Source organism: Lepisosteus oculatus, chromosome 1 (assembly GCF_040954835.1).
Source record: "Lepisosteus oculatus isolate fLepOcu1 chromosome 1, fLepOcu1.hap2, whole genome shotgun sequence".
Taxonomy (NCBI): domain Eukaryota; kingdom Metazoa; phylum Chordata; class Actinopteri; order Semionotiformes; family Lepisosteidae; genus Lepisosteus; species Lepisosteus oculatus.
This window is the reverse complement of record NC_090696.1, coordinates 74,924,849-74,952,135: the sequence shown is the minus strand read 5'-3', so window position 1 is coordinate 74,952,135 and position 27,287 is coordinate 74,924,849. Positions and strand designations below refer to the sequence as shown.

Here is a 27,287-nt window from a genome sequence, read left to right as displayed (position 1 = left end):
TAAAGACAAGTGCTGGAAGGTATGCACGGTACATTTTGTTCTGTGGTCCTGAACACTGCTTTGACATTGCAAAATGAATTCAAAAGCTTTCACATATCTTACTGTCTTCCTACGGGATAGACTTTCCTTAACAGCCAAGATAAAGCATCGCACACTTTGAAAACACAAGCTGAAATCCCAAAATACGTTTTAAAACCTTAAAACCGGCGCTTCTCCTCACTTTGCTAAAACAAGAAGGGCTACACAGAACTAGGACCACTCCACTGCGCGTCGCTCAGGTTCATTCACGGTCTAGAAAACGCCCCCGCTCAAGTGGGGCTGAGCGCGAACACAACGGCGGGTTTAAACCAAGACGGCCTCCACCGAGACACCGGAGAGCGGAGGATGCGTGGCGGCGGCCTCTGCCTTTACCTTCCTCGCAGTTCTCGCCCTTGTAGCCGGTGTTGCAGACGCAGGAGCCCACGATGCAGATGCCGTGACCCCCGCAGTGGACGTCGATGCACTGGTTGTTCGGCACGTCGCACTCCGTCCCCTTCCAGCCGCTGAAGCACAGGCAGCGGCCCCTCGAGTACTGGCCATTCCCGCTGCAGAGAACGGGGCAGGCCGCTGCAACACGATAAAAGACCCAAAAAAAAACCGATCACGTCGGGAGCGTCGGCGCCCGCGCTCGGCCGCGCCCGAGCCGGCCTGGCAAACCGGACCTTTTAGGCTTTGGAGAAAAAAAAAGCAAAAAAAACAGCAATCCTTCGGATCGTGAAACCGTGGGGGGGGGGGGGGGGGGACAAAAAACAAAAAGAAAACTGGCGAATCAGAATGGTGGGGATGTCATCGAGATTAAGAGAAACACCCTTCCGGACAGACTGGCCGGCCAGCCAGCGTCAGCGCAGCCATTTCAGCTGTGAAACACCGTCCACATTAAAGAAATCCTGTGGTACAGAAAGATGGGCTCCATGGGAATCAAAAGGGTTTGGGGGAAGACTGTTCGTATTCGATAGTAATTGGTCACGTTGTTTGTTTCAATTCGCAGAAAACAGAGAAACAAATAGTAATGTACACGTTACTACAAGCCCAGTGGTGCGAATGACGTCACATTCTTTTGTTTCCTTCACACTGCTTTATAACATCAAGCATTTGTTCCACAACAGTAGCTTTCCTCTGTTGTTTTTTTGCACAACACCCACTACCTGAACGCTTCATACCCTTGACACGCATTATATAACAGCAATGAACATATACATATACATATACATCAGTGTTTCCAAAGAATGAAAACATAGTTGCCGAGTACAGATACAGTACACAGCTACTGCATGTTGCGCAGGCAGGTTGGACAAAGACCGACGTCCACGCGTGACAGAAGACGCCAGCAGCCAAGAGAGTGTTTCTGTGCTGAGGCTGCCGCGCGAACTTTTTCAGCTCTGCGTGTCTGACAGGTTCCGGTCCACCTGAATCGAGCTGTAGCCAATGGAAAAGGCGTTCCCTAATAAATCAATCCCGTCATAGCCAAGCCATGGATATCGCAACGTTGGCGTAGATGCAGAAGGTATTGAAAATCTACTTTGCAACAGGGTGTTGGGGGGGGGTCGATGATGGGGCACTTTGGAGATAAATTTGTGTTATGGTAGGAATGACTGTAGTGCCCCAGACTAGAGTTCGTTTTGGATGCGGACACAATGCACAACCCACGTACCTCTAGAGCAGTCTGGCCCAAGAAATCCGGGGAAGCAATGGCACGTTCCTGAAAGACAATCGCCGTTTCCATGGCAATTGTGTGGACACTCCATAACAGAATCTACAGGGACATCAGAATAAAGATGGAATGCTTGCAATTCATAATTATTTACAATTAGGACTAACACGCAGCAGAGGATATGGTACCTCAGGCAGTGGTTAGACATAAACTGATGTTTGTGTTTACATTCATGACACAATCAAGTCAGTATTATATCTGATAACCACAAACAATTAACAAATCTGTAGCAAATCAAAGAATGTACACATGTACTTATTTCCCCTGCTATTCTAACAATGTACATTTACTTATTTCCCTTGCTGTGAAGAGAATAATCAAAAGACTCAAAACTACTTCAATTAGCCCATTTTTTTCTGTTCTCCTTGTTTTGCATTATATTGTATGAACAAGAAATCAACACCCAAGGAATACAAACAGGCAACTGCATTATTCTCTGCCATACTTCAATTAATATTTTTTGCTTGTCTGAAATTGTGCGAAATCCTATATATATATATTTTAAGGGACTTTACTGACAGATCTAATACATAATGGTGTTCACAACATTTACTGTCCTACTAAGGGAATGTTGAGCAAGGTAAATAACAACATATAACAAACAAACAACAGCTGTTGGTGCCAGCGCTTCCTGGGTGTTGGTTTATAAAATATACTTGTGAATTAACATGCCATGACGATATACAAATCTCTTTGGAGCCTAAAAATAACAGAAATTAAACAGTCTTCCAGCAGCAGAAATAACGGACTCCTTTTCTTTAATAAATTTGGGTGAACTTCCAAAAGTCTGACCCACAGTGAAATCACTGTGTATGGAGGCACAAACCGCAGTGGAATAAGCAAACTCAGCTGGATCCTGAGATGGATCCAAGTGACTATAAAACACGAAGCTGATCTCTAAACCATGGAGGGCAGCACCGCGGTGGGTCTCAGCGTGGCCGTGGCCAGCATTGCCAGAGGCCCTGGGTTCAATTCCAGGCCTGGGGTGCTGTCTGCGGGGAGCTGGCATATCCTCTCCCGGCTCACACGGATTTTCACCGGATGCTCCAGTTTTCCTTCCACATACCGATAGGTGGACTGTGGGGAAAACAGGCCCTGCTGTGAGTGTGGGCCTGTGCGTGCCCTGTGGTGGACCGGCCTCACCTGGGCCCACTGTTCCTGCCGGGGGATAGTCTCCGGCTCATGCATGACTCCGAATTGGGTCAAGAGGTGAGGAAATGGATGGATGGATGGATGGATGGACAAAACCACGGATTCTATTCGAAAGGGCAACGCAACATCCCAACAGAGCAGTTTCAAATGAGGCGAGTTAAGCGTGTAGTGATTGCCATTGTGTGTTTATGGTTGCGTTAGATGCTCGTATTGCTGTGCACAGGCCTGAGATTATGCCTCTGTCAATAATTTCATTAGATGCGAACAAAAGAAACCGCCAGAGCAACGCAAAGTTTTGACAGGGTAATAATGTCAGCCCCCCTCATGCAACGTAAATTTACTGAGAGTCTATAAATGTCTTGTCTATCACCGGTTGCTCCACAGGCTTCGGCATCCTAGATGAAGGAATTAATTATTATTTTTATTCCAGAGGCTGAAATATAACGTCACCATATCAATTACATATTTTTTTTATCAGCAGTACGAATCAGTGAGATCCACTCAATTTTTTAATTGAACTTTATGATTCAAGTGTGCAAAGAACAGTCGTAATTTCAAACATTCCTGACATGACTTTGCTTATGATTTTCAGGTTTGTTAAGAAAAAAGGGAAAGCTATGACAAAAAGAAAATGCTTTCATATGTTTTCCCTTGGTTAAAAAAATCACGATTCCTGCCTCATCAGGCAGTGTAGTAGTTTCATTTCTTAGTCGTAATGTCTACTCACAGGTCCCTCTGCAAAAGTACTCAGAAACCTGGAGCTTTTGAGAAATCTCCTTGAGGCAGTGGTGAAATCCTTTGATGTTATTACCGACTCTCATATCACAGATTTTGTAGCCTATCACAGCTGAGTTTTTTTAGACAATCCATGTGCAAATGGATGCCAGACACAGAGCAGTAGAGATGATTATGGGGAGAAATGTATGCCTGCATCTCCTATAAAGTGTCCCCTTCTGTACAGAGAACCAAAGCAAAATGGGATTTTTTTTTTTTTACCGCAGTGCCAAATTAAAATCTGGGAGAAAAACGTATCAAAGTAGGCAATTTCAAGACCTTCAATGTATTTCCACATCCACTCTGCCAATTCGGTCACATTTTATTTTGAAAAAACCCAGAGAACTTTGAAGCTGCTGAGATAAGGGGAACTAGAAGTATTTACTGTAATAGCTTAGAAGAGCTTTTCTCACAATAAAAACACTGTAGAAAAAACATGTTTAATCATGTTTTAAAATCAGACATGTATTAAACCTTACCTATGACAATGGTGTTGTAGGACACCTGCTCTGAATTTTTTCCATCATTATAGAAGGCCAAATGCCAAATTCCAGAGTCAAGGTACTGGATAAATCCTGCTTCGTGGACGCTGACAGATCGGGCTTTCCTGCTCCTGCTTTCCAACTCAATCAGGCTGCGCTTTTCTTTGGCAATCAACCTGCTGCCATCCAGCAGCTCCACAAAGTCATACTATAGCAGAAAGAAAAAAAATACAAAGAGATAAAAATGAATACCTTTCCAGGAAAATGTCACGCAGTAATTACACCCCCCCCCCAAAAAAAAACATGTTTCCACATTTCTTTCACAGCTGAAACACTGGGATCCATTCTTATTAGAAAACCGTATCCGAACAATCTGTTTCTGCAGACAAGAGAGGATTTTTCTCTGAAGCCGGAGAAAGTGTGACAGAGCTGAAGGCAGCAGAAGAGGACCCTGATGAATATGACTGGATTCTTGGGGAATGATGGCAATTAATCCCGTGAAAGACAAGGTGAACACAACCTACCACACATCTGCATGAGGACAGCGTCCTGCAAATTATATTCCTCAGTTTCAGATAGAAACAATTTTTTTTACATGAAAAAATTAAGCAACCAAGGACTGTGACATAAATTCATTTTCCATAAGACTGTGCCAAAAGAAGGAACAGAATTACAATTGGCTTCACAAGCCCAGGCCTCCATGCTGTTTGTAACCAAAAACAATTTTTCTGAAAACATTTTATAATTGCTCAGAATAAGTAAATCGTGTACTTCTTGCCATAATCATACTGCAAATATTTTGACATTAAATGAAACTGAACATTCCTTTTCCTCTTGGAAATCAAATTAATCTTTTTCTAAGCCACTTATTATTTTTCTCAGTCATTAAATTAAAAATCTTTCTCAAATTAAATGCTTTTATGCGAGTATGCAGTCATATAATTGGTATCTGCAATAAAAATGAACAAGGATGATTGTCTTTATATCTTTCACTGGAATCCCATCATTCCTGTTTTCTTTCCCCATGGATCTTCCGGGTTTTTAACTAGATATGCACAAACCTTCCTTTGATATCCCAAGCTGACATGTTGACCATGAATATTGCATCAAAAAACGTTTTCAGTCGTTCGCAACATGGTTTAATAATAAAATACAATTCAGCAGTAACGGGTTTTAAAATGTTCTAAAAATATGCTTAAAACCTTATTAAAACTATGTGAGCACTATTAACTATTAAGTCCACAGTCTTCATTATTTGAAACACTGACAATAACAGCCAGTTAAATAGTTCTGGTTTTGTAGTAGTGGCAATTTGCAAATCTGACCATTCTGACTCCAAGATTAATTTTTATGTATTTGGGGCAGTTTATTTTTTTCTGTAAATTACTCTAAATAATAATTTCATTTATAGCCTATCCCACCCACCCCTGCCTTGAAAATGTCAATGTATATTTAGCAGAAAATGTACTTATTGCAGGGATGTTGCAGATTTGTGGAGGATTCAAACAGCATACATACTGTACCACTGGGAACAGTTGTAATGGGTTTAGCTACAATGTAAATCCTAAAGTAGCTATAGAGAGGCGTACTTCAGTGGAATGTGAAAAACCATCATCTACATTTCTGATGGTAGATGTGGTCTATGTAACTGTTTTAGAAGAACACTGAAAATCTGCTTTGAACGCAGTAGTTTGTATACTGACTGAACAATTTTCCATAAATAAAATAAGACAAGTTGACTGTGGCAGGCTCTTATTTATAAAGCAGATACAGACAGAGGAATGACAGAAACATTTAAAACATTTAGCAAATTCTATTTAATAAATGCCAAAACACCATACCATCTTGTTGTATTTAAAACATATTTAATTTAACTTTACCAGTTGACTTTCTCTGTGAACATGACTAATGTTTAGAGTAATTTTTGCACCAATTCCACACTGATCCATCCACAGTCATTCTATCGATGATGTAAAATCATAAAACTGCCCACTTCTCTAAAACCTCTGAAAGAAACTTCCATCAAGGTGACCGCCTGTATCCTTATTTATCTGACTTCTAAATTAAACGCTTTTTTTCCTCTATGTTGAATGGGTTTTTGATTGCAAACAGAAGCCCATTCCTTAGAAAATTAGATTTCTTTTTTTTAAGAAAAAAAAATACAAAACCCTAAAAGCTAATTAGCAAGGGATTCAATATATCAAATGGTTATATGGAAAGAGCAAGAATCAATCAGTTAATTTCACTGGGGTCCACAGGAAAACAAGGAAATACAGACAGAAAATGAGAACAATCAGTAGACTGTTAAAACTGTGAAACCTATCAGCGGGTTTGAAGTTCAAACAGTGATTATTAGCTCGCCGATTTGTGGCCTGACTGATGTTAGTTTCAGTCTCGTTGAGACGAGAGAAGATGGTAATGAAAGAGCTAAGCTTTCATGCCTTAATTCACAAGTAAGTGTATACACCAGGATTATCTGGCGTGAAAGCTTCTACTCATCTTAATCTTACAAAGGGGAGAGTAATGATGGGGCAGTGGTGCTGTACACTGAGCCTTTTTTATTACGGCTTACGTGGTACTTTGATGGCGGAGTGTTATTGCATTAAAACGTATATAATTCACCAGCATTTCAAGGGTATCAGACATCTTACAGGGAACTTAGATTTTCAAGTTCTGAACGGTAAGGGGCATACATCTTGATATATCAGAAACCTATAAAATGTAATGAAAATAAAAGTTTCTCTACCACCATAACAAAGGATGATGAATTACAGGTATTGGAGAGAAACAACTTGAAGGTTCTCCCATTTTATTTTTTTCACTACGTTGTCAATATCCTTCATTATTTCTTTTATGCTTCCTTAAAGAAACATATTGATCCATCTGCTGCAATCAAACTGACATTTTTAGAGGGACTCACAAAAGAAATTGTGGCAGATATTGACACACATTGTATGGACAGTCACAACCAATTACTTTAGAAATGCATGGTATATCCCTTACATAAAGGGGTTCGACATCACTCAGTAAACCCTAGTGTATTTTTTAATATATAACCTTGGAAATGCAATTCCCTTGCTGTGGTATATATTGCATCTTTTTGACTGAATAAAGCGTTGTCCCTAGCATTCAATCCTCAGTTGAATTAATCTCCCTGTTAGAAAGATTATTTCTATTAGCAGTAAGAAGAATGCTAGCACTAAGACTCTAGATTCCAAGAGGTAATGAAAAGTTTTATTAGTTTTACTTATGCCATTGTTAAAAGAAGTTCTTACTCAAAATAAAAAATACAATACTAATAATATAATAAATGAAAGTATTTATTTAGAATAGTAGAATAGGGTAGAAATAATTTTTCCATATAAGTATGCAGAATATTTCCCAGAAAACATGACTCCATAGAGGTTACTGTAGTAAACCGATTTTTTAGAATGTATTTTTTCCTGTATCAAACAGATGGACTTTTCCTACCTACTGTGTGATGGTACCTTTTGATTAAACTGTAATCGCTTATTTGATACCACCTCTTGATTTCTTGAACACTCATCCTAGCAAGTGGAAATTAAGGTGTTCTAGTGGATTAACTAAACTCAGATAGCGAGTGCCAATACTGAAGCCTGAGTGTCTTTCACTCCACACAATATAATGTTGCCTCAATTCAAATCGGGCCACAGCAATTAAGATCGAACTGGTGCTCAAAGGATTTTAAGCATTTACTTAATGTTAACCCCTAAAAATGTCATTCTGGGACATCTTTCTTTCCTAGTTGGCCACCTGTGCAAAGACATTGATAAATCTAAAAATGTACAGAATGAATAAAATGCAAAAGTTAGACCTTAGTCTGCCAGGCCATTTAACAGCACATGTAGGATATTTTTAAAAATGAACAATAACAACTCTATCCTCGCGCCCCTGTGATTTTGCTATCACATTAAATTGGAGGAGACTGGTCTGTCAATTCAGATGGCATTTATCACTGCGCCGAAGTCTGTAAAAGAAACGCGGGAGGTTAAATGATGGGAAATCAAAACCTTTTTGGTGGCAGTATGGAAGCAGATTTATGTCAGTGGCACAGTGAGCGAGCCTATAAGAAGAGATCATCGCGCAATCCGCCCGCAAGCTTTTCAAGACAGCGCGGCGCTGCACCGCCTCAGACCAGCGGCAGCCACCCCACTGCCCGGCGGCTCTGTGCAGCTGTAAATGCGGGCTGCCCCTGCGCCGAGCCGGAAACACCTGCAGGCAGGTTTCATCTCCGTACCTGAGTGTGGGAAGGTGGCAGGCCTTTTCTTCCATATACTCCAATCAGCGCGTCTTTCTGGACCGAAATGTTGAATTTCAGGAACTGCGGTTGGTCAATGAAGAGCTGTGATCTCCAGAAGATCCCAGGGGGCACCTCTTGTGCTGCCCTCCGCCCTACATCCACCTCTCCGGTGTCTATGGTGTTGTTTTCTTGATAGAACACTCCAAGCTTCCCTAAGAAGAGAAAATAACAGGGGGGAATTCAAGACAGTTCAGGCAACAATTTCATGTCATTAATATGGATGCATCTATTTTCTTACACAAGTGTGAAACAAAAAAAAGAGGTCTGGCAATTATGAAAGCATATTGTAATGATGCATATTGTGTAATTGAATGTAAATTGTGCGTTGTAATGTGCTATAATACCTTGTTTCTGAAGTATACAGTACTTCAAAAACTGCACACTATTTATTTTTGTCAAAGTGAAGAATAATTGTTTTCAGGAACATACCTGTCAATACTTGAAACTGAAAATAATAATTAGCTCCAATGATCTCTGGATTTAGCATAGATCCATTTTGCAAGTCTCCCGCTGTGCAGCTGGCTTGAGAAGAATTAACTCCGAAAGGCTGAGGGTTTAATCCACCATGTTTACTTTACAGACTTAACAAGCGACTACTGCAGACTGAGATTGTAATTGGGATCCTGGTGCTTACTTATGCTAGAGTCATAAATGCCAATTTAGCACTGATGTGCGCCCGACACTAGAATGATACCACCAGAACATGACTCACAGGAGACCAGCTGAACTGTCAGCATGATTTAAAATCACTTTGGTCTGCGGTAGAGTGAAAAAAAGGCCTCACCGATAGATACCAACGTGCTAAAACAATTAATCTGGATTCTTTGCTTAAGCTTTGGATCAAGCTTTCTCAACTTTCTGTTAAAGATATGTTTTAATAAAGACATCACACTTAAATGCTCAAACTTTAATTAAAAAATGCATTAAGTCATTTATCCAAGTTGTAGATGTACATTTATAACATTTATAACAGAGTAAGCAGTAGTTAGGCTATAATTTACTTAAAAGCTTGCTAAAATACAGTACATTCATTTTTGAAAGTAATATATTTCTGGGGACATATTATCGATTTAAAACTGCTTGACAAAGCAGACCCTACTGACAGTGCAAATTTCTTAAGATGATGAGATTTATTTGTAGAGCTTTTCACAGGAAATAAAAAAACCTATTTATTTTTATAATTATTAACCTAATACGAGCAAACCCATGTCACATCAAACAAGTCCCAGACATTTCTGATAGCTATGGTTGGGGTCATTGTCATCTTAGACTAAAATACGGTAGTACTTTCTGTACTCTTGCCCATGGTTCTGTGATGTAGACTCTGAAGAACTATCAGCATTGCATTTGATCACTTACAGTATGGCCTTGTTGACCATTTTTGCAGGTATTTATAAATTAACTGTATGCACAGTATAAAATCAGACAATCACTTCCATGTGTTGATGATCATGGCTTTATTTCACCACCATAACTAACCTAATTTATCTACTGGGGTTTATTAATTCATATAATAGGCCATTAGTTTAGGTTTTTGGCCCCTGCTGTGTGTAATATTTTATAGTCTTTATACTGTACATTAACAATTTAAAGAAAACTCTATTGTTTTCTGTGAAACAGAAAAATGGATTTGCTGTTGTGCAGAATATTTTATGTTTATACTGTGTATGACCACTGAAATCTACTTCAGCTCCAGCAAACACCTAGAAGTACAGTACACATAAATGTGGAAGACAAACCGACCTGCTATGCTAAAATACCTACACATTTAAAATGAGGACTGGAATAATCTTCTCCTTAATCTACTTCACAGACCTTGTAAGGCTGTAAGTGGTGAAAATATTGTGCACTAGAATAAAACCAGCATTCACAGGCCCCAGTGATGTTTTATCGCTGCATTATATTCAATCCAGAGAAAATGAGTATTTTCTGCCTTGAGTCAAAATCATTTTTTCCCCTTACAGTGTGTCTGTTACAGATGCGTTAATAAAATACTAACAAGTTTAATGTCCACGAATATCACAAGGTACAAGCATCAAGAGTGAATCACTGCAATGGTACAGATAATGATTTTTTGCATAGATAGGACATTTCTTATGGTGGTCACTTTAAACTGCACACCAAGCAACGATGTTGATTCACAATGATTTGTGTCTTAAACGTTGATAGGGCTTTGCACTATAAATATGGAATTGCTTGCATCTTTATCCATTAAATCCCAAACTGCTTCACATAAAGGGGGATCCACTTTGTCCTCCACTGAAGTGCAGTACCTACAGTACCTGGGAGATTTTATGCACTAGAAGCCCCTATACGGAGCAGATGAGGCGAAGAAGTGAGAAATAACTTCACCAAGTGAATTAAGGGACAACTGCAGGGATGCCAGACTGTACAGCTGGCTAAAATCCAGAGCAGAATTCCAAAGCAGAAATCAGCTATGACACTGGGATTAACAGTCCAACTCTTACAAACTGCTCCATTGGGATCTTTAATGACCAAGTAGTCAGGACCTTGGCTGAAGGTCTTGTCTGAAGGACAGCAACTCCTACAAGACAATTTTCCTTGTCACCATACTGTTTCACTAGAATCAGAATGTGTTAGGATAGTAAAAGTAGTAAACAGGTCCAATGATGGGTAGATCCGTAGTGATGCAAGACTTCTACACATTAATGTTGTAGTTTTTTAGGAATATCTGTACAACATATATGCATGAGACTGCCCTTACTTATAGGACTGAGTTGTGAGACACATGTTCAGTCATTAGGTTTAATTTAATTCCTTCCTAACAGGCTGAGCAATCGAAGGCAGAACTTAAGCAGGGGCTGAAAGCAGAGAAACTGATGAGAAAAGCCTCGAAGGACATGTGCAGGCTACAAGAGCAGTCTCAGAAAGTCTCTTTCTAAGTGCAGTCGTTCAGGTGAGCTGGAGAGTGATGCTGGTTCTTTGAATTTCTATGGCACTTTTCATCCCCAAGTATCCTAAATTGCTGCACATAGGAGGGTACCCCATTAGTCGACTAACAAAGTGCAGCACACATTGTGAGTCAGCAGTCCCACCACATAGCAGCACTCGTGGAAAATGGAGAACCCGGGGGATTAATCTGACAAACAGCACCCTCTGTAGCTCTGTGCCCACTGGTTTGGAAATTCTAGTCCATAGGGAATATTGTCACCCACTGGTCCTCAAATATCAATTTAGTCATCAAACCTAGTTTCTGTTGGAAGTCTGCTTAGTTACGAATGATCTTTTTTTTATTTGAGATTTGTGTAGCAGATCCGCTAACAATGTTCCTCCATAAATCTTATTCATTAATCAGAAAACAATGACTTCAGTGTCTTTTAACGATTCTAAATCACATCAGAGTTTTACAAATTAAGGTATTTTTTTTAAACAAAAATATGGGGGACCGCTTTTGTTCGTCCAGTTGGATCATTGTAAGAAGAAGGTTGGTGGGAAGGCTTGCGATCCTCTGGCTTGTAACCCACAACTTCTCCCCACGCAGCAGAGTGATGTTCTGTTACTTTGCTCTTATAATACCTTTGCATTCTGTGTGTTGCATGTTTCAGTGTTAATCCACACGCTGAATCACGGCATTGGCTAGAAAAGTGAGGGATGATACGCCGGGGGGGGGGGGGGGGGGGGGGGGGGGGGGCGAGATTAAGCTAGAAAGTTGAAATACTGGATAAAGCTTGCGAGAGGACAAGGTGAGCAGGGTGGTAGGCTGGGTGTGCGGCATTAATGAGTCCACATTTCAGAACTAAGGCAGAAAAAAAAAAAGGGATAGCGTTGTTACGATAAGTGTAATGTGCTAGTCCTGATCCCATAATGGAATAATGGCATACCTAATCCTACAGTATATGTAAAAAGGATTAAGCACTTCCTTTGAAACTATGGTAGAGAAATGAGCACCAGTGAATGGCCCTGTGATTCATGAGACAGACTTCAGCTGGTGCTTTTGGTTTATCCCTTTTTATACTGAAATGTGGTTGTTTTTATGCTGGGGAGAAACCACACTTCGTGCGTAGGTCTTTATTACTGGGACAGCATGGCGCTGGCAGAGTTTTACATTTGTGGGGATCTCTGGGATGTTCTCTCTTGCCCCCCCCCACCCTCCCATGTGAACGGCAATGGTATGCTATATTTGGAAACATAACTGAAAGGTTTGGCAGCGGGCAATAAAATGATAGAAATTAAAACTTTTCAAAGGAATAAGGGTGCTAACCTTGGTGTCCTAGCTTCAATATTGCGTTTAAGCCCACTCCGGCTTGAACTCTTGGCCTACCTGAAGTTTCCCCTTAATTGAAGTAGTAAAGTCATTTCTCACTCCTCTACCTGATCTGGTGTGTAGTGCACCCACAGGTACAGAATGGCTGCTAAGTCTCTCCCAAGGTAATGCTGAACTTCAGATGGTTCCCTCCTACATATCAACCGCTTGGGGATCTTTTGGGATGCAAGGTGCTACTGAATATAAATGACATTAATCATATTTGTCATATATGCTAAATTCCATTAACTATAATTAAAGTAAAGGACTGTTGGAACTGTTGTCCATCACAATTCACACATTATAGGGGAGAAACCAAAACAATGTGTTTTTTTAAAGGAAATAACAAAAGTTTCGACACTGTCTTCATCTGAATATTTGTTCATGAGATGCGGCTTCTTTAGTCCAGCTGTAAAAACTAAGTATCAGATAAGATCCCTGTTGCAGAAGAGGGAAAAAAAAACAAAGTCTAAAAGAGCTGAAAGGAGCGAGGATTGATTTGGGTATTCATTCCTTCAAAGCCACTTATACACAAGGGAGTTACTGGAGAATTGATCCTCATACTAAGACTTTCTTTCATATAAAGAAAAATATTGATGATTTCTGAAGTATTGGCTGCATAAGAACCCTTTTCACTGTTTTAATCTCCTTTAATATAAACGAAAGTTTAGTGATTATGACATTAACCAGCCACGCTCGCTCCTTTTTTTTCCACTGGAAATAAAGAATGGCTTTGAACAGCTCTTGAAAGGAAAACAGAGCTTTCTTCCAGTGTTCTCTTCCCCCGGGCCACGCATCAGCAGCTGAAATTGCAAGTTATTTTTAAAGCAGGCCCTACTGTTTCGGAGGCTGTGGTGACCGAGAAGAGCTTCATCATGAAGCTGTTACATTCTGGTGCCTTTCTTCCTGTGAAGAAACTCCCCGTTTTCTTTTTTAAAGTTTTTTTTTTTATCAGTGTAGAGGATAAATCAGGTAAAGCAATGAGCCTGTTCTAAAAGCTGACTAATAACCTCATTTGAAACCTGAGCAACATTATGATGAGGCTGTTCGAGATGCAAATCATGTCACCCTTGAAGTATTAATGCAAAAACAATGTAGTTACACTGCGTGTGTTTTCATGCTACTTAAGCTTAATGCATTCAAACAGCACTCTGCATCATTTTATGACTTAAAGAATGTCATCTGTTTTAATCCATTAAGTATAAAATTACAGTATGTGTTATTTGTTAGTTGTTCCGCATTTTAATTTTAAACTTTAAATTATCAATGCACCTTAATAATTCTACGGCAGTGGTTTAAACTTGAAAGGAGACATCGGTTAATAAAAGTTTGTCACAGGCTGATTCAACATTTGCGGTGTGCTGAGCCCATGCCTCTTCAACATCAAGCTTCTTTTTATGGCAATAAAACCGAGAATGTTTTCAAGCATATGAAATATCTTGAAGCTTATTCTCAGCATGGTCTATTATAAGTATGCGGATGTCCCATGAAATACACTTATGTCACTCTAATTCCATGACTGTGGTGACAGGAGGCCTACGGTAAGTCTGCAAAACAGACGCGTCATAAACAGATAAGTGCAAGAATGTATGGACACTGAAAGCAGATGCAAAGATAATCATTGGCATGTTTTTAGGAGTCTCAAAATTGTTTACAGATGAGTGATTCCTGGACGGTAGTCCAATACAGAAAAAGGTCAAGCCAATTGTTAATTGGTGGGCATCACAGATATCCTTTCACATTGTTTCAACAGCAGAAGGCATTATGGAAAAGCATCAGGTCTTAAACCCTTTGATTGGATTGGGTGGCAGAGGTACAACTCCATAGCACTCCACAGGCGGGTCTTGTAACCGTCATTGTTTTATAAAAGGCAGAGTCAGGACGCAAAATGGTCCCTAAGCTTTCACCGTCATAAAAAATAAGGTGTGCAAATGTGCAAAGTCTGAGTGTACCTCCTGGGAAACTGCTAATCAACAGACTGAAACAATCAACAACCACCTTCCTAGATTTTCTGCGGGTTTACATTTTCTTAGGTACCAAATCTTTCAAAAATGTGTGTCTTCTGAGTTATACTGTAACTGAATGAAGCTTGTGCAATACGACCTTTCCACCAAACTCACAATCCGAGGAAAAACCACAAGCAATCTTCCGCCTTTATGACCTGTGGGACTAAGGTCAATTTGAAAATGCCAAAGTGTAATCCAATGACCAATGGAGGAAGAGGCTGATGTGATTTTCACACGTCAAACAGCAGTGGGATACTCCGAATAATAAAGATCCTATGACAATGGCAACATGTTAAGATGAAGTTAAATGGAGGCAGCCATGGAGAAGCACATCAGTAGGGTGGTATTTTTCAAGAAACCCACAGCTAAGATCAAATACAACTTTGCAATTTGTGAATTTGACAAATGACTATTTCCTAACAATAGCATTAAATAACAGTGATAACGATCAAGATCAAGATGAAACCTTCAAGTCCTAACCCTGCAAAGGTTAAGGAGATGAAGAGAAACAACGAAAGAAGGAGAATCAAGATCAAGAAAAGGGTCAATTTTGCTATTTTGGTTTAGACTGAGGAGAAAAAACCACAGCAACAGGTGTCACTGAGTGATGCTCTAAATTCTGATTTCAAAGTTTGAACTTTCTCATTCTTTTTAAGCCTTACACACCACGGTCGATCATTTCAATTCAATGTACTGTAGTTTGACGGATTAGACACTTTTATTAAAATCTGATGTTATTTATGTTGTAGCCATTGAAAACATTTGGTGTTTATAGATCTATTGCCACAAGTGCACACAAATCTCTTTTATTTCATCTAATACAGCACAGGAGGACTGGCTCGGGGGTTCATTTCTAAAAGAAATCAAAACAGTGCTTTCAAGTTTCATATACAGATAAAAAATATTTTCAAAGGAAATTTTGCTCATTACTAATAATATGGTGATTTGTCCACTGCTTATTTTTAACTTCAGTTCTCAAGTTAAAGTACTGTATTTACAGAGTTTATTCTACAACGCACTCTTTAATTCATTAGCTATGTCTAGTGCAAGTGACATCTCGTTGTGCCTGCATTATATAATAAGTAGCAGGAATATATTATTTTATCTCTAAAAAGTTGAGAAAGTTTGAAGAGGAAGACACTTATTTTAAGTTGTCAGCTCGCATGGAACTGACGTTCGGAGTAACTCTTTGAATTGACACACAGCTCCCACAACACCCATAACCGGGCTGTGGAAATAGAGAGGAACAGGCAGTGCCGCCACATCAAGGTTTTGAGAAAGGCCTGTCTCAGACAGCTGTACAGTGAGTGACATCAGGATACTGTAAATGTGCAATTGATATATAAGTAAATGTTATGAGAATTCCGTGTTTTCAATGATTTCTTTTGTGATGTGGTTTACCTTTAAACCTGCCTTTGGCTGATACTGTTTCTTGTGTTGTAGTTAATTGCATTAAAAAGCTGCCAATTATGAAACAGGCTGCCTTCCACTTCAAGTCTCGCCTGCTGACAGTTCTACCACAGTTGAGGTTTTTTTTTTGCCAGTTGTTGAACAAGATGACCCAATCATATTCGTTTTAACAGAATGCTATGTTTCCATTAATAACTACAAAGTAATAATTACAATAAATAGGGATACAAACATCTTACAAGTAGAGGGCAATGAATAGGTTTTCTCAAAGAAGATGCAATGACTGCTAATTGCACTTTAAAAGGTGGCACGTCATCGTAAAATAAACACCTGAAACACATTTTACAATGCATTTCAAAATAAAAATGTAATAAAAAACACCAGATGTTGCTGTATATTTTATACATTTGTTATTTGTCTTTTTTGACTGCCATTTTTTTTTTAAAGTTGAAGATCTTATTTTATAACATTTTGTAGTTGCATGGATTCATGATAAAACACAACTTTCTAAACTCTGACCATATACAGTACGTTTGGATTCTGTCCTGTTCCTTATTGCTAAGTGATTTAATAGACCTGACAAAGCTCTTGCACCTGAGGAAGGTCATGATAACACATGCAGACTATTTCTGAGCCTGCTCATCCTCTGTGAGGTCTTGTTAACTGATACCAAAGGCATAGAAGGCAACAAATCATTTAACATTAATTCTTGATATTGTGTGAGTGTCACTTCCTAAGAAAAATAACTTAAAATACTGTCTCACCGAGGTAATGTTTGATCAATGACAATGACTTCGAAACCTTTGGTGGCTGTGCTGCATTTCATTTGGGAAATAGCGAAAATAAATATATAAAAAAAATATTTCAACAGTCAGAACACTAACAACATTTGAAAACTTTATACCCTATCTTGCTGTTAATTTGCTGGCAGCAATGCTCAATTTAATTGCTGGACTACAGTACTCTAAATAAGTGTTTATGTTTTTCCATTTACAAATTCTTCCTCAGTTTCTTGCATATCTTTTTAATAAGAATTCTTTTTTTTACGGCACAGCTCTTAGCAACCACATCTGAAATATAAGACAATGCTTCAATGATCATTGACCTAAAGCTTTTTGAGTTATTTAACCATCACAGTACAGAAAAACAACTAGAGCATCTCCTGCAATTTCAAAGTGAGTGCACTAAAGTGATTGCTTTTCACTTGGTGGTTTATAAAACCCAAATGCTTTTAAGTCACCCCTGTCCATTTCAAAGTTGAATATAAAACAAAAAAAGACGGACTCTACTTCAGCACTTTGATTTTAAGGCTGCGCTTACAGAAGGGGCATAATCCAACTGGGTAGATATTTGTAGATGGAGCTGCTTGCTGTCACTTAAGACACCTCTGGGCGACAGGCATGAAGCCAAGGTTACCTCAAGGAAGAGCATGGACTCGTATTGATTGTCTATAAACAGCCTTATCCTGCTTCCTGACATCTTAATTAGTGCCTCTTATGTGGATTTAAAATTACATCAGCATATACTGTACAACAACCATTTACAGTACTTGTGGCCTTCTTTACAACCAATGTTATTGCAGCGGTCTATCTCAAGTCTATTACAGAGACATCTTTAATTTAACACTTTTTTCCCCCCCAGTTAGGATGTACATTATGAGTAATTAAATCATTTTTAATTAAGATGTTATAACAAAGTATGGGAAACAACTCATTAACAGTTACCAGGTAAAGTTCAATGACACCACAAATAAATTGGGTTTAGAACTCTAAAGCGAACAGGATAGAAAAACGTTACATACTTCATAAGGTCTGAAAGGCTACGTCTTTCTTCCTGAAATCGCATTATCCCTGCCTGTAAGGATTTAAATAGCAGCAGTTTTTGAAGCATACCATTTACTCAAGAGACCATCAAACATCAGTAGTTTTTTTATGCATTTCCTGTCTACTGATAATGATAGAATAGGCTGACTTCAAATCTATCACAGAAGTAAATTACAACCATAAAAAAGATCTTACATTTTTTCTGTATTATTGCAACTATTAATACTTTTACCAGTACTGCTAATAACAGTGTTGTTTTCTGGGTGCATGAAGAATTTACTTCTTTAATTTCCTAATTAAAACATCAGTGATTTATATTCACATTTACAGTACATACCATAAAATGTATCCCAAAGAAATTAAATGAAACAAGCACTTCTGAATGTTTTATTTCCCTTAAGATCCATCGCAAAAGATGCAGTAATATGACTTCCCATAGAACTATTGTACCTTTGTAAATTTTACTTTCACTTGTTTTGCCTAAACAGGATAAACTACTTATCAGCAACAGCAGTGCAAAGTGTTTCCAACCATTTTTCTAACCACTGCCTAGAGATAGTTCCACTTTCTTGCCTCTTTGAGCACAATCTGGCACACTGGACTGCAGGAGGTGTGCTTTGTTCATTTTTAAAGCGAAGCTCAGCGGCAGTTAAAATGCTCTTCATATGCACTTCAGTCACCTCCTTCTGACTGAGGAGCGGCTGAGCAGTATTAGAGGAAATGAGGAACAAGAGAATCAGAATTCAAAGTCTAGTCACCAAACACTGGAGAGGATTTCCTTTAAAACAAAATACACTGGCATACAGTTAACATACAACGTGGTACACTAGAAGGCAAAACACATTGTGTTCTTACAAATATTAATGATTCTGGATCACCATTTTTTTTCTTTGCATATGCAAGACTCATGGTCAGATTGCATAATAAGTTTAAAATGTATTTGTTGGGATGAAGGCTTAAGACACTTTCTGGAACAAAAAAAACCCAAAATGCTTGTGAACATACAGCCTTTTTGACTCACCATTGTCGGACGTGAGCACTGTTACTGCATTGGTTGGCGTGGCATCAGACTTCACCTGCCCATTCTCAAATGTGTAGTTTTCAGTGTCCTGTAGCTGCCAGTTGAGGCCAAACAGGTGCATGGCTTCAAGATAAGAAAAACACAAGCAAGCTCATGTGGTGTCTGCAGCAATTGGAGAAATAACCTCATCACTCAGATTAAAATATGTTGGAAGATCAATTTAGGAATATTCTCAAAAGATACAGAAACTGAGGTCAACATTAAAAGATGAAGTAATCAAAAATTCATGTTAATGAGAAGAGTTATTAAGATTTTCATTGCACACAAAACCCGTGATTTTCTTGTGCAGTTGCCCAAGGAAATTTTATTTCTAACTTGCCTTTTCCTTGTCCTTGTTGGCTACAAATAAAGCTCACTGGAAGACAGGCTGAGAGAACTTTTACTCTCCTTTGACATTACTCAGATGCTATCCTATCGCATGCATGATTTGCTTGCCATCAATTAGATAATTAATCTGTAATTTCAAAGCGAAGATAAAATTAATGCAATACACATTTACAATTTAGCCTTTCACATTAGAGCTCAAAATCAATATAAATCTATCTGCTACATAATGTTTAATGTGCATTACATGAGGTGATAAATATTCAATTGCTTTCATTAAACTGAAACAATATCGCAAAGGAGGAAAGAGGAATTGTTCCTGAAGTGTCGAAGCTGGTTTTTTTCCATGATCTGCAATGTATGCGAAGTAAATCCAGGTTTTAAGTTAATATAAAGTTCTTTTCCAAATTAATTTGACATTTTAGTCTTCATGGAGATGTAGACTAATATGCATGAACACTTATCTGTTTTTTATACTTGATTAAGTAACTAATTAAGAAAATTCAATTAAGCGACTTATGAGGGATGGGGGTAATTCCTGACCATGTTCAACTTGCAAAATCTTGGCACATCAGCCACCATGTGGACTAGCAGACCATGTGGCACGCACATGTGAGTCAGACAGAACAAAGTGTGGCCTCATACTGACAGAGGTAGTACATGCAGGCCAATCCACAGGGATAGAGAAGCCCAAATTCTGTGTAATATGGTATCTTTAAAGTACACATTAAACCCGCTATGCATGGCTCCAATTAGCCTTACTTATAATGTGCTCCAAGAACATTCCATTTAATAAGAATATAAAATCCAAACCAGTTTATGCCCATATGCTGAAGTCATTTAACAATTCTCATGACAAAATTTATGGGAAATGTTTGGTGGCCTCCGTAAGGTAATGAGGCAAACGAAACATGTCGACCATTCAGGAGCAATCCAGCAGCACAATTAGAGGGCTGGATCTGGAACAGTGAGGTTTGGCCCCACCACAGACCCAAAGTGATTTGTGCTCTGTGGTTTGACATTGCATTGGACTTTTATTCTTGTGGTCAGTGTCTCTTTTATAGGGCAAACAACTCTCCTTTTTTAGAAACCTCCCCTACAGCCTCATTAAAGTAAAGCCTGGCCATGTTCTCGAAGTTAGATGGAGTAGAGAGAGCGAATGGTCATACTTCTGTGCACCCCTTAGCCTCACAAATGTTCAGAAGGGCTCAGGAGAGACAGTGGAAGTGGAACTCTGAGAATATCACACATCACATCGGTCACATTTTAATCGGTATGATTAAAATAACCAAGACAAATGACCATTCCTGGCGGAAAGACTGAATACTATAGCACAGTTTCAAAAGGTCTTCCAAGTTAAACATGTAGGAAAAAAAACACATGTGGCTATCATCCTCTGGGTCAGGCCTTTAGTACTGTAAAACAATAGCTTCAGATTTGTGGAAAATGAGTCATGTTGAGGGCATATAAACCGAGAAGCAGGTCAGGAAACTAGATAATTTATATTAAGTATGAAAGCTTTTTTTACTGGGGTGTGGTTGGGTAGGGTATAAATAACAGGAAAAACAATCTGCTTTTTCAGAGCCCAGAAGCATAGGGATCTATTACACAAATATATGATACATACAGCAAAAGAAGTTAAACTTTTTATTTTTCCACAGAAGGAAAGATAAGGGAATAAGATTTACTTTACACGGTTGATCAATGATAAATCATACTAGAAAAGAATTCAGAATTTTTAGGAAATCTGCAACAACAGTGCACAAAACTCAATATTTAACAAATAGGTATCTGTGGTAATTTTTAATGTTAATGCATTTCAACAGTGGGGCATTACCACTAACATTGAGGTACACAGAAAAGGGTGAAGTCAAGAACCTTCACTTTACTAAAATAACAAAAGAGACATTCAGCTTGAATTGCACGGGGAGGAATGCCCCTATCGCTGGCAGATAAAGTTTGGAATTTAAAAAATCCACCATCCTAAAAAGAACTAAAGAGAATAAGGACAGAGTTTTATGGGGTGAAGGAAGGCAAGGCCAAGAAAAACAGAGCATTGCCCATTTCCAGCTGGATTTGAGAGACTGGTGAGATTAAAAGTGTAAACACTTGAAGGTATAATATTTAGAACAGCATACATAAAATGACTATGAACAAAACTGACAGACAGAAATGAGAATTTTTACAATGGCATCTTTCCTCGTAAAAAAGCAAACTACAAAAATTTAACTTTCGGTTACACCAGCACATTACCCGAGTGGCACAACAATACAAGGGAGAGAATTTGGAGTATTTCTATCTGAGGGAGAATGCAAGATACTGTACTCCTAACATCAAATGCTGTGATTCCAAATTGGCCATCTTTCCATTAACTTTGCCCTGACCTTTTTTAAAGTCCTGTGCGATAACGAAGATTGTCTTCAGCAGCCCACACACATTAGCTTGGTCTCTACGCTGACTTTGCCAAATGCAGTGCCAATTATTGCTAATTGTGGTGGTGTTATTTGCAAGATGTAGGCTTCTGTCTCCATTCTCTTATCTTAGTCTCTATCTCATTCATTTAAGTTTCTCACCTTATATGTGCTAATGAGGTTTGTGCAAAACACTTTATTGCTGAGCTGTCCAAAGGCAAATGATGACTGCAGGTCATAACCAAATAAAGCCAGTATGACCACACAAAGCTAAAATGGATCAGTATCGAAGAATTTAACACAGTCACCACTCACAAAAAGCGCAAGCATATATAATATACAAAAGAGAGATATGTAAATATTCAGAATACAACTTTTGCTGTCAGATGTTGATATTATATTGTTTTAAACTCTCTTTTCTGTGAGCAGTGGGCTTTCAGTCTGGAGAGGAACAAACAATATGCAAAACAAAATAAGACCAGCTATCTTTGAATCAAGGAAAACAACATTTAATTGCTCTACAAAAAACACTTGTGAAGCTGTGCTAGGTAGGAAATGAAACTAAATCATATCTGTCCACAACAAAACTAAGACAAGCGCACGTAGTGTATTTTTTTCCCCCTACAGTAAGGTGCCCCTCTCAGTTTGACATTTTCTCTCAGGAAGACATCTCTATTTTTTTCTTGTTCTGACAGGTGTGCGTATGTGGAGAATGAACAGGATCCAAAGGACAGTGTGGCATGATAAAAAACAAGCAGGGAGGAGAGGAGTTTAAATTTAAGACACGATGCTGACTTGCCAGGTGTCTTAAAAGAAAGATAATAATAAAACCCTAACCCAAGGAGGCATCCCTAATTGAGGGAGAGTGCCAAGAGAGACCTGCATCTATTTAGTTAGTGCAGAAGCTAGAAGCATTACAGTGACAGGAACTGTAGAGGCCAGTAACTACAACATCAAACCTCTCGGTAAGTAGGAAATGCAATGATAAATGTTGAAATGGAAGAGCCCAGATCCCTCCCAGCTCAGCTATTACTTTTTTTTTATTACATTGTCTCTCTGCTGGAACAAATACAGAAAATAATCTTGTCACCAAAATCCACAGCTTCTGCGCTTGGTAACCCACCCCCCCATCTCCCCAGAACTGAAATGACGTCTTTCTCCACAGTGCTTAGGACAAGTGAGCAATCGGATAGGAAACGTGTTTCAGAAAGTCAAGACAAATTTTATGGGTTTTTCTTTTTGCACTGTAAAAGGAGGGGGCATTTCTTCCACACAAATATATACAGTAGGTGCTGAAAGAATTTGAATTTAACCTGGAAACCAAAGCAAATGCATGTATTTAAACACCCTCTTTAAAATATATTATTGTATGTGATCTCAAGGAAAGGTAAGCGCATTTTCATGCACCAATATTCAATAGATTCTAGCAGACTACAGGGACATTCTGCTGTTTCTCAGTCACAGGACCCTCTACTGCTCATATCGGTTGATTAAGATCTCTCCCTGTCATTTTTTGGCTTCCCACCATAAATGTCTTTTAAGATTGCATTAAGTGTAAACTCTGAGGACATCAAATCATTTCAGTTTAAAGAAACTTTAATATGGAAGCTGGGGGATTTAAAAAAAAACAAAAGAACAAAAGGGGGTAAAAAAAAGTTGATGTAAGAAAATGTGCTTTGATGAGCAAAAAAAGAAGAAAATGAAGACGGGAACAGGGTCATCTTAATTAACGCTGTAACAGCAGAGTTGCGACCTCCTCCCTCATTGTTTTTCCACCAAAAACATTCTACGTGAATGTTCTTCCTTCATGAATAGTTAACACGGGCTACTGGTCTTTTATTTCCAATATACAGAGTAACAGAACTGTAGACCAAAGAAGTATAAGGATTTGTATAAGGAAGATAATGAGGTTTGATAAGAATTGCTGGAGTGTTACCAAAGCAGGAATTTAAGATAAAAGAATGATGCATCTAAAGCTGCATAGTAATATTTGTCCCCTACAGGGCTGTGTTGTGATTAGGAATCCATATTTTTCCATAAATTAGCTTTTCTTCTGAGTGTCCTGCTGTGCTCATATGCAAGTGGATAGTGTGCATCGAGTAGTTCCGAAATCCATTTACTAATGTTACTCTATTTCTTCTTCAAATAAAAGGGGATTTAAGGAATGCATGGCAAGGGATACTGACGCTTTAGTAAAAAGTAATTTCCACTTAAAACACCCCAGAGCTGATAAGGGTTGGTCTACAGATTAGTTGCTAATATGAGATTTCAGGATAGAACAGTGGTGCGATTCTCCTCCACAGCAGCAGCAACTGAAAGGAACTGCAGTGGATCTGTTCACGTGATGATGATACCCTTCCAGGTGATGACTCTGGTGCAGAAAAAAGGCTTTCTAAAGTGACAATAAACGGCTCATGCAACTTCACTGAGCAATAAACCACAAGCAAAACCTAACAAAACCCAAGGTGCCATATTTGATTTTTGAAGAGATCGCTGGATTGAACAAGAAAGTTCTTTAAGCCATAAGCAAATGCAGTATTCATTATGTTCACCTCTTTCTGGATCAGAAATTCAGAGAGATTAAGAGATGTTTTTAAGCCTCTGAAGAACAAAAGATCCTTTATTTTTACATCCAGAAGCTTATTTGTTATTGTTATTATTTTTTTCATGAGTGTGCTGCCTTTCTTTCTCGGCATTTTAATATAACTTCAGTGCCAAGAAATCCGCAGCAGGACTGGTAACACATATCCAGATGATACCGCAGGAAAAGTTGGCGGAGATAAATCTCCTTTATCTCTTTTTTTATCTTTGCAGCCCAGACGCTAAAGGTTACCAGAGAGCTGGCTTTGACTTACATCATAAAAAAGGCAAAACCTTCGTGCATTTATGTTTCCCCTGGGAAGAAGCTCTAAACCCTATGTCTACTTTCCAGCTGAGGAAAAAACATTTTAGCCGAAGTAAGCTGTGAAGATTTTATCAGTAAGAGAGCCTGTTTATACAAGCAGCCTCCATGGCCACAAGTGGGGAGAATCCTTTCAACAGTGACTCCAGACAGACATCCACTGTGCAAAACCACATTCTCAGGCTGTTAGTCTTTTTATTTCATGATATTCTCTCCATCATTTGTCAACGGCAGTTGTGGCCTGTTATGCTTCAGTAAGGTGCAATAATTCTAACCAAAACATCTGTCTCTAGAGCCCTAAAGATAACACCTCCCAGAGCAAACCTAGACACAAAAGACAAAATCTCCTAACCACACTGCGATTTTGCATCCCGGCTGACTCATTTTCCATCCATATCAAATATGATCACTATGCTCTCATCTACACATTTAGTCAAAACATCTGAGCTGACACATTGGGGCACACAGTCAAGATTTTAACTTGATTTGAATGCAGTGTGTAATCTAACACAGCAGCAGCAACAATAAAAGAACTAACAATGTGAAAGGCATGTTAACAACTTTGTTAAATTATTTTAAATGGAACTCCATCAGGTATGTTCGAGCCAAAAATTTAAATGGCTTTTATTAAAATCAAATTATCACTCTCTCATTGGGATTTACTGATTGTGTATCTCTCGGGGGATTAGGTATTTTGACAAATGGAGGGGGGGAAAAAAAAATTTAATGCAAGGTTAGAATTCTTGTTTGCTTGCAATACCGCCTCAGCACCAGAGTCGATTTGTTTTCTGAAGAAGGCATCGGTTCTCGCTGAACAAGCATCGGAGTGCCAGCATCACTGTCCCGTCTCCTGTGAAGAAGCGGACAAGGGGCTGCGGTAGTTACCTATGCAGTAAGAGAGCAGGATGGACAACAGGACGGAGACGCCGACCGCACTGAGGGCGGTGCACCTCCAGGAGCAGTACTTCGACGACTTCTTGAATTTAAATGCACTTCTGGAGAGCGTGTTCCGAGGCAAGGGCCGGGTTGGCGGGGAGTAGACGGCCCCGGTCGCCATCGTGTAGCCTGGGGTGGCTGTGCTGAAGAGAGGTGTTGTGCCTGTGCCTGTCTTAAAGAGGAAGTGCCTGCAAGACAACACGACAAGCAGAAGCATTTTGAGTGGTAAATAAGGCGCTCAATTCGCACGACACAAAAAAAATAACAGAAAGTCTGGTCACACACTGCTTAAGAAATGAGGTCTCGCAATCTGGTTTCAGTGTCATTCCACTAATTATTTTATAACAGATGAGGAAACCTGATTTATTTAGTCTTAAAGAAATCCCATGCTGTCCTTTGGTACAACTATGATTGACTAATAGACTATTGTACCTACGATAATTAACGAGGTCAGCTATTTTAATCGAATGCATTAGTTGGCTGCTTTCTATTAACTTTTTTACCCCTGTGAAAACCAACACATTTGATAAATTAAAACCTTGGTGGTTTCTTTTCTATCCCACCACCACTGATCTAATAGCTTAAGGTTCTGGGTTAAAAGTAAGGTCTGGACAATTAAACCTGATCCCCTAATTCAAATTTAACACTTTTGACAGGGGATTGCAGGTCTGAAGCTCGACTACGCATCTCTTGGGAAGAATAACAGCTGGAAAATAAAACTACCATTATTAAAACCATCAATTTGACTACTTAGCAGTTTAAGCCTTCTGAGACATGCTTTCATTTTTTTCTTAAGTTTTTATACCAGTTATTCCCTTAAGAATTTACAGGGTAGAAACGCAATTTAAAGAATCAGCTTATTTAAATATGGTATGCTCATATTTATTTACCTTCATTACATCTCTTTTAATTTGCAAAACAAAACCTCAAAAATTGCAAAGTTAAGCAATTCTCAAAAACAGAGACATTGGAAAATGAAGCATAAGGACATTAAACAATGTAACAAACAAGAATGATTCTAGCTGTGATATATTACTGAGCATTTTAATCCAATTGTGCTTGCCGTAAAATAAGTAAAATGTTTGGCTTGAGTTTCAAAATGGCATACCTAGCTGGTATTTGACTAAAACAAAAAGTCATGTAACTACTATGATTTTATATTTACTGTATATACTTTGTGTAGTTTTGAAAATGCTGAGTATAGCTCTAGGTTGCAAGGAGACTACATAAACTACTACATAAACTAGAACTATTATTTTTCAAACAAAGAAAACAGCAGTATGTTGAAATTCCTAATAGCCATATAACTGCGAAGATTTGCATCTTTAGAATGAAAAAAATGAAAATGTCTGAAACGACTATTTTATGAAGTACCAGTGTTTACAAATAAAGATTTTCAAAAATGTTTTATAAAATTGAACTCAGATTTATTTTTTCTAGATACTGTACATGCCTATCCCATTGAAATGGTATTGGCTTGAATTAGCTAATTAGTTGTCAGAAGTTTGTCAGCCAAAATAAAAACATTTCCTTTGCACATGTTCACAGATGTTGTATATAGAAGTTGCACGGACATTCCTGAAGAAGTTTACCTTCAAAAATGCTGTAATTTCACAAGTCGATAGCTTGCAACTCCTCACATACCGGTTCA

The 27,287-nt window shown here is 38.7% G+C and overlaps 1 protein-coding gene across 23 annotated transcripts in view; it reads right to left on the bottom strand.

Annotated features, from left to right (window-relative positions):
• The window catches only part of LOC102698543 (teneurin-3), a 285,608-nt gene that overhangs the window by 61,396 nt on the left and 196,925 nt on the right, over positions 1 to 27,287 (bottom strand). For all 23 annotated transcript variants that reach the window (XM_069192922.1, XM_069192926.1, XM_015345614.2 and 20 more), the window contains 6 exons: positions 25,586 to 25,824; positions 19,004 to 19,126; positions 8,417 to 8,631; positions 4,156 to 4,366; positions 1,691 to 1,792; positions 412 to 606 (listed from right to left, as the gene is read on the bottom strand). In XM_069192922.1, coding sequence (XP_069049023.1) covers positions 412 to 606; positions 1,691 to 1,792; positions 4,156 to 4,366; positions 8,417 to 8,631; positions 19,004 to 19,126; positions 25,586 to 25,824 — 1,085 coding nt within the window. The remainder of the gene's footprint in view (positions 1 to 411; positions 607 to 1,690; positions 1,793 to 4,155; positions 4,367 to 8,416; positions 8,632 to 19,003; positions 19,127 to 25,585; positions 25,825 to 27,287) is intronic.